General features: G+C 39.4%; 1 protein-coding gene across 1 annotated transcript; it reads left to right on the forward strand.

Annotated features, from left to right (window-relative positions):
• The first annotated feature begins 1938 nt into the window (after positions 1-1938).
• On the forward strand, positions 1939-8184 carry BMP10 (bone morphogenetic protein 10). The gene is made up of 2 exons (XM_019545939.1): positions 1939-2336; positions 6134-8184. Exons 1-2 carry the CDS (start codon positions 2003-2005, stop codon positions 7078-7080), a joined length of 1281 nt encoding a protein of 426 aa, XP_019401484.1. The 5' UTR covers positions 1939-2002; the 3' UTR covers positions 7081-8184.
• Positions 8185-11499: the final 3315 nt, after the last annotated feature.

Genomic DNA, 11499 nt, shown 5'->3' on the forward strand with positions numbered 1-11499 from the left:
TTATAACAGGTGGAGTGAATGCTAGAGATGTGTAGAACCGTCACAGATTCATAGAGTTGGAGAAACCTCAGAAAAACAATGGAGCTTTGCAATTTAGGTCAGACTTTGTAGTCCTTGCATGCAGTCATTTTAGAGGACTTAGGGCACATCTAAACCTTCATTAATATGTTGTACTTATTAAGCATTAAGTTTAGTACTTGTAAAACCAAGTACTAAATCAATGAGCAGTAACAGGCACTACTGCACATTAGTACCAGTGCATGCCTTTTTTGTGATGCTACTGCACAATATCATTAGGCTACTGTGCATTTAGCATCTCATGTAGATGCACCTTTAGAGTTGTACAAGCAATGATTCCTCTTTGCCTCAGGAGGGAAATGACTATGCTTTGGGAGCAAAATTTTGATCTCTAACTGCTACTATTAACAAGTCCCTTGTGCCCTCTTGGGTCATTTTTGAGACAGCTGTGATATCTCAGATAGTGGTGGATTTGTTACTACTTGATCTTGTGGAAGAACTTCAGCTACCCTTTTTTGGGTGCAGTGCTCAAATTTTTTTGAAAACATGAAGATTAACTTAAACATTTGGAATTATTGTTGTTGTTGTTGTCGTTGCATTTTTCAGCCAGTTCTAGTTACTGTTTAGTGAGCCACCAGTATTGGTGCAACTGAAGGTTATGTGTGTGAATTGAAGGCATTTTGTGGGTCTTCAGGTTGGGTTTTAAAACAATTATAAAAAAAAGCTCATTGATTGGTGATTGGGTGCTGACACTCAGTGGAATATAGTTGGCCAGTAAATTGAAACTGGCAAGCCGGGCATGAGAGATAAAGACAAAGGTTTTATAAGCCATTTGTAAATGTTCCAGACCTCCCTTCACACTTTATTTGTAAGTTCTTCTATGATGCTCATGAGCACAGAACTCATTGCCATTTTGCTAGTGTTATGGTTTGGTTTGAATGGGAACAGTGGTGCAGTGTTAAATTAGCTGCTACTAAAGAATATCTAACTGCCATTCTCCCATAGAGGGCCAGGCCTACAGGCATCACTACAGCTGCACGGTACCTATATGAAAGAGAGGGGAACCTCAGCCCAGATTGCTCTTGCCCTGCTCCTTCCCTGACCTGAGTTCACCCTGACCCACAAGATCCTGTTCTACAGTGGATCTCTAGCTTGACAGGACTGCACAACTACCAAGCTCTATGCACCTTGACAGTTAGCTCACACCAGTTCCACTGCATCTCTCCAGCACTTTGAATTGTAATTGATCCTTTCTACTTTTTTGGCTCTTAGGAGGCCAAGCCATGGACCCACAATGGACCAAGACTCCATTGTGCTAGGGGCTGTATCAGTATAGAACAAAAGGCCAGCTTCTGCCCCAAAGAGGCTACAATCTAAGACAAGCCTTGAACTGGAAGCATTGTTTCCAACACAGGCTTGATAGAGGACATTGGTGTAACCCTGTTAATCCTTGGTACCTTAGCGGGGCTTTTGTTTAGTGCTGGTATGAAGCCTAAAGCTATGTGGCATTTGCATGATAGCATGAAATCACAACACTGTGGCATGCATGGAAGTTGGCCATATGCAAGTCAGTTGAGTGGGGTAAAGAAAAGGCTGATCATGTCCAAGGCGAAAATGGTCCTATCTTATAGTGTCCTTTAGCAAAATGTTTACAAAATGCTCATTAAGGGAGAGGGGGATTGTGAGATAGCAACAGAAATCTGGTGCACAGCTTACACTACAAGAGATAAGAGAGGCAAGGCTACCATAGGCGAAAGCATGTTATATCCAATTACTGAGACCTAGTTTTGGGGAGGAGGGGGCTGAGAGGGAGTGAGAAAGGGAGCGAGGGAGAGAGAGAACTGATCACAAGCTTCAGGCAAGGGCTTCCAAACTTGTCATCTCTCTGTGACACAAGCTGCATACAGTCCAGAAGATAAAATAGCCACTTAGCCCACACGAGAGTTAAACCTTGTTGAGTCTGGTTGGAGACTAGAGAGAAGTAATGGATTCTGTTGCCCTTCCACTGTGGGCAGCCCTCTACTTCTTGGTTCACCTGGCAGCTTGCAGTCCCATCATGAGCCTGGAGCAGTCTTCCCTGGAGGAAGATGTCCCCCTCTTCGATGAGGTTCTTTCAGAGCAGGACGGTGTTGATTTCAGCGCATTGCTTCAGAACATGAAAAATGAGTTCCTGAAGACACTGAACCTCTCTGATATTCCGCTGTATGACACTGCCAAGGTGGACCCTCCAGAGTACATGTTAGAGCTGTACAACAGGTTCGCCACTGACAGTACCTCAATGCCATCAGCAAATATTATTAGAAGCTTCAAGAATGAAGGTAAGATCTGTGCTCCTCTCAGTGCATTAGCTCTAAGCAAACTTTGCTTATAACCAGCCAGGCATGCCTTTACAGTGCATGGAGCATGAAGGCTGCATTGGTGCAAAAGGACTTACCAGTGATTTGGAAGAGAGGCCATTGGGGACAGGAAACTAACCTGCCATGTGCCTGTTCTACTCAGATCTCATTCCCATGATGTATCCTTTTCCCCTATCCTTTGCCTGTGTGTGCCATCCAGATGGTAAGTATTTTCAGGCAAGAACAATGCCTCCTTTTATATTTGTACAGCATCTAGCATCTATTGAATGCATAAGTGAAATAGATTATCATCATCCCAGGAACCTAAGTACCATTTCCATACCACCTATTCAGCCATCAAATTTTCTTGTCCATTCAGTTAATGGAAAAAAATGTCTTCTACAACCCACACTCTAGTAAAAACCTTTATCCTTTGGGAAGTATTTGGTCTTCATACATCTTTAACCAGTTAATTAAACATGGATTTTTTATTATTGTTATTTCTCTATTCACTTAAACTTACTACTGAACTTGTTTGTATTTTGCAAAATTCTCATGCTTTGGTGTGTGAAATAAGGTCAACACAATTTATAGGAATGTATACAGCTAGCAGGCTTTAGCTTTGCTAAAGTTCATGGAATCATTTTAAATAGATAAAGTATTTGTTCAACTTTTTTAACCAAAAACCCCCATGAAGTCCTGGGTTTAGAAGATTATGAGTATTGTGAAATTCAACATTCCCTAATGAGGGAAAAGTATTGCTCACATATGAGTAGTCCTAGTTCACAGTGTGTATGTAAGTACGCATGAGCAACCTGCTTTGCAGTTATATACTCAAAATGTTTTTCAACAAATCATGGATTATGTTTAAAAATATAAGCAAGTTGATATTTTTTTTTCTGATCAATTCAGCTTTATGGGGGAGAATTCCAATAAAAATGGATCATCCCCCATATAATGAAGTGCACTACTGTGTGACAGCAAATACTTTGTAAGAGATGTAGATGCAGCCACACAGCCAGATGCTAGTAACTGAATCCAGGCTAGTCATGAGCTATGCTATACTTCATTCAGGCATGTGCATTCTTATGCAGCAAGATGGTTTTTGTGTGAAGGGACCCTGCCTTCCAGAACCAGATCTAATTTAATTGTGCAGTTCTTCAGCTTGGCAATTACATTTAAGGGAGGGCTGGAATGCAAATCACTAACATTCACTGGTGAACACTACTCAGACAAGCCTCCCAATGGAAATTGATGGGTTTTCTTGTAAGAATAACTGCTCATCGTTGTAAATTAAAAAAATCACAACCTGGTCCTGAAGAAATACCAGATGGTGTTCTTTTCTGACTCTTGCAAATTTAAGGTGAAAAAGTAATAATTAATGTAATTTTGGGCAGTCCAGTACAGCAGAGGAAAGAGCACTGCATGGCTTATTGGTATACAGCTGAAGTAATTTAACAGACAACAATGTAATAATTCCAGATTTACATCATTACAAATGATCTTGGAGTATGATCCTTTAATGTTAGTCAATGTAGCAATGTGCAACTCAATTAATTATGGAAATGAGGCAGCAATCTCAAATAACATTTTCATTGTCACATACGTTTTGTGATAGCTATATAAACTTGGTGTAACTTTTGGCCTTCTCAGAAGGTTTTTGTCCTTTTTATCCAGAACTATGAGCACAGATTGAGACACTCCTATGCTAATGCAAATACCCTTTTCTATACACTCAGGGTTTAGACAGATTCTTGTAGTTGTCTCCTTTACATGTCTAGAACATCTAATGAAAACTAACTCTGTAGTTATGTTGGTAAGAGATCACACTATCCAACCCTTATATTCACCTACTTATAATAATGAAAGCTGCTGATAATCACAATTTCCTTGTTATCTATTAAACCCAATAAATCAATTATTAATTCAATTATTAGCATAATTCCATGACGGTATTAATTAAGTTTGTGTGTCTGGGTGCAGTTGTTTATCAGGAGAAATTTGTACCCCATTACAGATATGACTGTACTATGGCCACTGCCTAAAAGCTGTAAGAATATTTCTGTGCTAAATTCTCTTCCCAGTGTATCTAGCAGCATTGAGAAGGAAATTTGGCCCTTTCAAAGGTTTTTTCTCAGTCTGTAGGGCAAATGTCCATCCTGACTTCCTTATAAAGACATTAATTCCTTTGTCTGTGAATTATTCACTCATTTTCCCACAAGGGTGTGACCCACCCCTTTTGATGAATTATTCATGCATATCTTTTATGTGGTCAGCTGAGATTTTTCTAGCCCAGAGACTGCAGGTATCCCCATGACAGTAGGTTTGTTTTCTAGCATCCTGCCTCTTGGGAATCAGCAAGGCCATTCTAGTTCTGAAACCACTGTTTTCAGGATGGCTGATAATGCTGAGCCCAAATCCAAGAACCCAATCCTGGAAATCTTAAACTATGAAATCAGGCCACTCCAAAAAAACTGGGGTCCCACTGATGTCAAGAGACCTACTCATTGCTTCAAGTTCACCATTTGCTCAAGTACTTGTCTATATCAGGGTAAATATATCAGCTTTGCCAGATGGAGTACATAGAAATCTCAGAGCTATAGAAATCAGAGATGGAAAAATGTCTAGATGCCAGTACCATCCATCCCCCCAGTCCTTGCAGGGATGTCTTCTAATCTCCTAATCTGGCTTCAGAGTTATAACTTTGATGGAGAAATGCAGCATTACATACAGAACATTTTACTAAATGACCTGTATCTATGAAGGAATGGTGCTATAGAAATATGTGATGAAGACAGAATAGAGAAATGGATGTGTTTGCTGAATGTTTTGTAAATTAATAATATCAAAAGCTTCTGAATAAATACAGATATTTTACCTGACTTGGTGAAAGCCCAGTGTATTCAATAGGTATATTGCTATTTGTTAGGTTTGGAATCAGGCCACAGTTTCTTCCTACTCTAAAATGCATTTTTTCATCCCTCGTAATATGTCTTCATCTTTGGTACTTGCTCCCTTAAGACACTGTCAGAGCTTTGAGAAATTTGTTTCAGGAAATTCCAGCAATGCCTCATCATAAGAAACAGTTGCTCAGTGGTGTAGTTTTCACCACATTGTATAAAGTCTCCAGTGACTGTCTGAATTCACAGTATACTCTAGGACTGTGATAAAGTAAAGATTAAAAACTGATGGTATAGAAAGAAGATTGTGCTATTAATGTGGGAAGCATGCACCCATTCCACGCAGCCATAGATCCTGTGTTAATAAAAATATACAATTCAACCTGCCTTTGCTGCATAAACACCTTGTGAAACATTCTGCCTATCTCCAGTCCCTCATTCATTTTCAGCTGGATCAAGACTCTTCAATGCCTGTAGTATAAATGTTGCCTAATGTTGTTATCCTCTTGTTAAGTAGCTGTTATATTTCACCCTAAAAATGCCTTCCTTTCAGTGCTGGGTAAGTGAGGCCAATATATTTATAGTTTGTATAACCTGTAAATGTGTATCATAAAGGACATTTGTAACTACATTGGTGGAAATGAGATCTGAGAAGCTAAGTTCATTAGCGTTATCCTGGTCTGAGCCTGCTTCCTTGATCCAATACAAACCACGTGCTTCTTTGATGATCTGATTATAATTTTGTTTGAAAATCAATTATCATTTTCCTGTAACCATTCAAACTGAAACCTAGAAACATAAGGCATGAAAAGACTGGGTCATGTGTGTGTACTGATGGAAACATTCCAAAGTGTTTATAAGGATTTCTCTCATTTCCAGACTTGACTTCTCAATCCACTGCTGTTACTGGAATCCGAAAATACCCTCTTCTATTCAATGTATCCATCCCTCACCACGAAGACATCACCATGGCAGAGCTGAGACTCTACACACTGGTGGAACGAGACAGAATGCTTTATGACGGGTTGGACAGGAAAGTCACCATTTTTGAAGTACTGGAGGATGACCATGTGGGAAGAGAAGGAAAGGAGAGAAAAATAGTGGTGCTAGCATCCAGGCAGATTTATGGCACTGACAGTGAATGGGAAACATTTGAAATCACGGATGCCATCAGGCACTGGCGTAGGTTGGAGCTGACCACTCACAGGCTAGAGGTGCAAATAGAGAGCAGAGAAGGGGAGGAGCAAAATGGCGAGGGGAAACTCGATATCGACATCAACTCTGAGACCAAGCATATGCCATTGTTGATTGTGTTCTCAAATGACCAAAGCAACGACAAAAAAGAGGAGAAGCAGGAACTCAGTGAAATGATAGACCATGAGCAGCTGCTGGACTTGGAGACTCTGGGAGCGGGCAGCTCCTACGACAGACCAGGAGAAGAAGCACTTCTCCAAATGCGATCCAACATCATTTATGATTCTACTGCCAGGATCCGGAGGAACGCCAAGGGCAACTATTGCAAAAGGACACCACTCTATATAGACTTTAAGGAGATTGGATGGGATTCCTGGATAATTGCCCCGACAGGCTATGAAGCTTACGAATGTCGCGGAGTATGCTCCTACCCTTTAACAGAACATGTCACACCAACGAAACACGCCATTGTCCAGACATTGGTTCACCTGAAGAATCCCCAGAAAGCTTCCAAAGCCTGCTGTGTGCCTACCAAACTTGATCCTATCTCTATCCTCTACTTAGATGCAGGGGTGGTTACTTACAAGTTCAAGTATGAGGGTATGGTCGTGTCAGAGTGCGGCTGCAGATAGTAGAAGGAAATGCAAAGTCAGTGGGTGCACGAGGGGAGTATTTAATAATTCAAACTGTAAATTTGTACATTTTTGGATTTCCTATTTAATAAGGTTATTTAATGAGGTGTGTACAGATAATTCTATGTTTCATGTCATAGGGAATGGGCAGGTCATATGACTATAGAGAAATGTATATTTTGCTCCAGTGTTTGCTTCTTCTCACTGTTTAACTTGTCCAAATTATGAGAAGCTTCCTTTATAAACAAATTGAAGAACAAAAACCAAATCTTTGGGTATGGAGGATTTTTAGGTATGGCAAGGTGCCATACTATAATGCTTGAGCTTTGTTTCTTTAAAAATGTTTCTGTCCTGTGATCTAGGATAGTATGTAGCCTTTGCATGGACTGAATTGGATAAAATAATGTGGTATGAATCATCTATTATATTATAATATTTTCTGATAGATGCATTCCCATCCTTCCTTCATCCACTGAGTTAGTATTTTTATTCTCAGAATATTCCTCTGGCTTTATGTCACAACTTCTCATTTTCATAGACAAAAATTTCCAACTGATGTGCTTGGAATCAGTTATAACATTTTAAAATAACTACATTTACACAATTTATAATCAATGAAATTGCAAGCACAGTGTAATTACACTCACTTTGGGTGTTTGGATTGAATAATAAGCTAAATATTATGAATATATGCAAAACAAAACACAAAAAAGGTGCAAACCAGAATATTTCCAAAGGCTGAAAACCATGGGCAGAATTTTCAAAAGTGACTAAGCTTAGAGCTTATCACTTATCTGACAAAGAGACCAGTGTCCATATCCAACAAGTTATCTGGGTGGTTAATTGATATTTTAGATGCTTAACTTCTGTTGTTTTCAATAGAAGTTAAGCACCTTTGTGACTCTTGAGTTTTGGGAACATGAGCTTCGAAGTCATTCAGGTTTCCAAGGATGCAGACAGGTGTCTACTAAGATTTTCAAATGCACCAAAGTTAAGTAACCTGCTCAACTGAAACCTAACCTCATCAGACACTTGAAAACCCCCATACGTCTCTTAAGTGACAGTGGGTGCATCCAGATGACTTTGCACATGTGGATTGTGGAGCTGCAGATCCATCTTGGGTGCCGCAAACTACATACGCTACCCATGCAGGTGTTTGGTGCATTGTTAATTTGCAACACAGGAGGGGTTTTTTGATACCAAGAGACCGAGTGAAGTTAGGTTCCTAAGTCATTTGGATACTTTGCTCTTTAAGAAGTATCTGCACAAGCCTAGATTTACAAACAAAAGTCATTTTAACGGGATGGTTTTACCACTATCCAAAGACCAGATGGAAACTTCCCTGTTTCCTACCTTCCTCACTCAAATAATGTGACCATTTGCAATGTTAGGCAGGTCCATTGCTCTGACAAGCAGCCCCTTTGCCAACATGTGAGGTAAGAAATGTTCCTACTGTTTGTTTATTCTGGAAGTATGTTGTACATAACAATCCTGGCTTTGGAAATACAATACATTTGGTGCATGTTATCTATCGAGGGCCAGAATTTCAGCTAGGGTAAATCAACACCATAACTCTGTTGAAGTCCTTGAAGACATGGATTCACACCAGCTGAAAATCTGCCTCACCGGTGTCTGTTTTATACATCATGAAATTATGTAAGGCAAAGAAAAAGGCAGTGTACCATTGCGCTTACTCTATGTAGACCAAGGCAGAAAAGAAACTTAGTTACAGAGAGGCTCTTTCCTTTATGTATGTGTTGAAGTTGTCAATTCATAAAGATATTGCTACCCACCCCCCACTTAAACTATATATGATGAAGTCACATGCCATGTTTCCGCCACTCTTCTGCAACAAATCGTGCTGATAAGAAGGTGTCAGAGCTGAGAAACAATAGACCCGTCACTTTATTTATACTAAGCTGCAAATTTGTCAGATTCTTGGGAAAGTGTAAGTGACGTTGACTCTTCCAACCCCAACCGGAGCCTACTGTACTGTCCCTGCATCTGTTTTACTCTTTTAAGGCAAAGTTATCCTTACTGGAAGTGATAAGAGACTTGTCTTTGAAAGAACTGACTCTGACACTTCGTGGGAATGAACTTAAAAGACTATCAGTTGAAGCCAGTTTCACCTAGGTTCACGCAAATCCTTCTATGCTTCCCATAATTTATTGATCTATTTATTGATGTCCACCTTTGTAATATAATGTAGAATACAAATGCTTGTCTGTAATCCCACTCTGATAAAAATCTCATACTGAACAGATTTTATGTAGGGTCATTCTGAAAAAATCTGCTGCAAATGCTGTGGTTTTAGCCTTAGAGATCTTTCTAATTACATAATATGGACATAGCAATGATAAAAGAATGCATCTTGGAGCACATATGGTCTTTCCCACCGTATAACAACTTCTTTCAAGGAGTAGAATCTCTTTATGTGCTCTAGTTAACTAGTTTATTACAGAGAAGGGCAGTCTCAACTCAGGCTGTGCTTCCAGATAGTGGTCTACATCAATGAAGCTATATGGATTTACATCATCTGAGGATCTGGTCTAACAAGTAGGCTGATGGGCCACATTACCATCTGGGCATTTCCACTGTAGAGCTTTCACCTTTCAGTTTTCACCTTAGAAAAATGGCAGTTTCAAAGAAGGTGAATAGCACATTTACCAGACTGCAAAGGGTAATGGGCAACCTCTCAGTTCCTTTCGGTCACACTATATGAATGCATGTGGCATGTCACATAAAGGCATTTACCCATAAAAATCCTTCACCATGTTAGAACAGTATCAGTTAGGTTTGTGATAAGCCATCTTTTACTCTTATCTCTTTTCCACAGCTGTGCACAGTGTAATGACCTGGTAAACATTATTTGCAAACTTTTCCTCTACTGAACAGTGTCAGAATTACTCAACTGCATGTTGTAGGACTTTTATTAATAATATCCAATTATAAGTTTACTTTAGCTTATACTCTGGAGTAGAAAAGTCTATGTTGTAATCACCCATCATTCTTATGCAGCTCCACTTGGGTATGTAAAATATTATCATGACTGCCTCAGCATTCCTGGATTGCCAGTGATTTGTGATATCACTGTAAAAAGAGTAAAAACAGTCCTACTTCCTGGACTCTAAATGCAGTATATGTTCCATGTGCTACTCTTAAGAAAAACTGAACCTAGGGCCCAGTTCTGCAATCCCTTATCTACAGGTATGATTTTCTCTGTGGCTAAAGTTATATTCACAAGCTTTTAGAGGTTCTGCGTATAAGAATTTAGGTATTAAGCCAAATTAGACCACTGGGTCATCCAATCAATCAATAATATGTATTCAACTTTATATTAAAGTAACGGCTGTATTTTCTCTCTAGCTGAGGCTAGTATCAAACTGTCAGAGAAATGTTCATAAGTGAACATAACAGGAATAAGGAATACCTTGTTAGAGTAGTTTTGGGGAAAAAAATTTTAAAACTCCACTATTTAAAAAGTTTTAACTTTTAATCAAAATACTGCTAATAATCTGAGAGTTTAACTTATCTGATCGGGAATTTTATTAGCACAGCTCTGTTGCAAAAAAGACACCTAATTTTATTCAAAAAGCTTTACCTCTATGCAGAAAATAATTGGGTACTCAATATTTGGTGAATGCCCACACATTCTGACCTCCCTCTTGAAAAATGTCCCAGTGCAAATAAGAGATACAAAATATATTGATGATAAAAATAGAATTCATTACTTCTCCTCCCTTTGGGATTTTTAAAAACATTTATTTTTTCCTTTCCCATTCCCATAAGTTGCTTTTCTTCCATTTTTTTTACCTATTTAAATCACAGCATTGACTCTTACTTTTTAAAGCTGAATTAAAAAAAACAAAAAATATTTCTACAGGAACAACTTCAATTTTGGAATGTTTTCTTTTTGCAAAGATTTAAATTATACAAAGTGGCCCTAATCTGCTGTACAAAACCCAGAGATGTAATCTTTGCAAAGTAGCCACCCACCACAGCAGCTTCAGTTAGATTCCAGATACTGCCTGTTTATTATTTATGATACAATAATACCAATGTTCCCCAAACCACAACAGATTCTACCACAAAGGGGAGACAGCACATGCCCCAAAGTGATCACACCTTAGACAAGGCTCGGTTCAACAAGGACAAGTGCAAAGCCCTGCACTTAGGATGGAGGAATCCCATGCACTGCTACAGCCTGGGAACCGACTGGCCAAGCAGCAGCTCTGTAGAAAATGATGGGGAGGCTCCAGTGGACAATAAGATAGATATGATCCACCAGTGTGCCCTTGTTGCCAAGATAGCTAACAGCAGGCTGAGCTGCATTAGTAGGAGTGTTGCCAGCAGATGGAGGGAAGTAATTATTCTGCTGTATTCTGCACAGATGAGGCCACATCTGGACTACTGTGTCTA

Source organism: Crocodylus porosus, unplaced genomic scaffold, assembly GCF_001723895.1.
Source record: "Crocodylus porosus isolate Cpor-Errol unplaced genomic scaffold, CroPor_comp1, whole genome shotgun sequence".
NCBI classification, from domain to species: domain Eukaryota; kingdom Metazoa; phylum Chordata; order Crocodylia; family Crocodylidae; genus Crocodylus; species Crocodylus porosus.

Coding starts and splice junctions, on each gene's coding strand:
- BMP10 (XM_019545939.1), top strand. CDS start 2,003: ATGGATTCTGTTGCCCTTCCACTGTGGGCAGCCCTCTACTTCTTGGTT. Junction 2,337..6,133: donor TAGAAGCTTCAAGAATGAAG/GTAAGATCTGTG, acceptor TCTCATTTCCAG/ACTTGACTTCTCAATCCACT.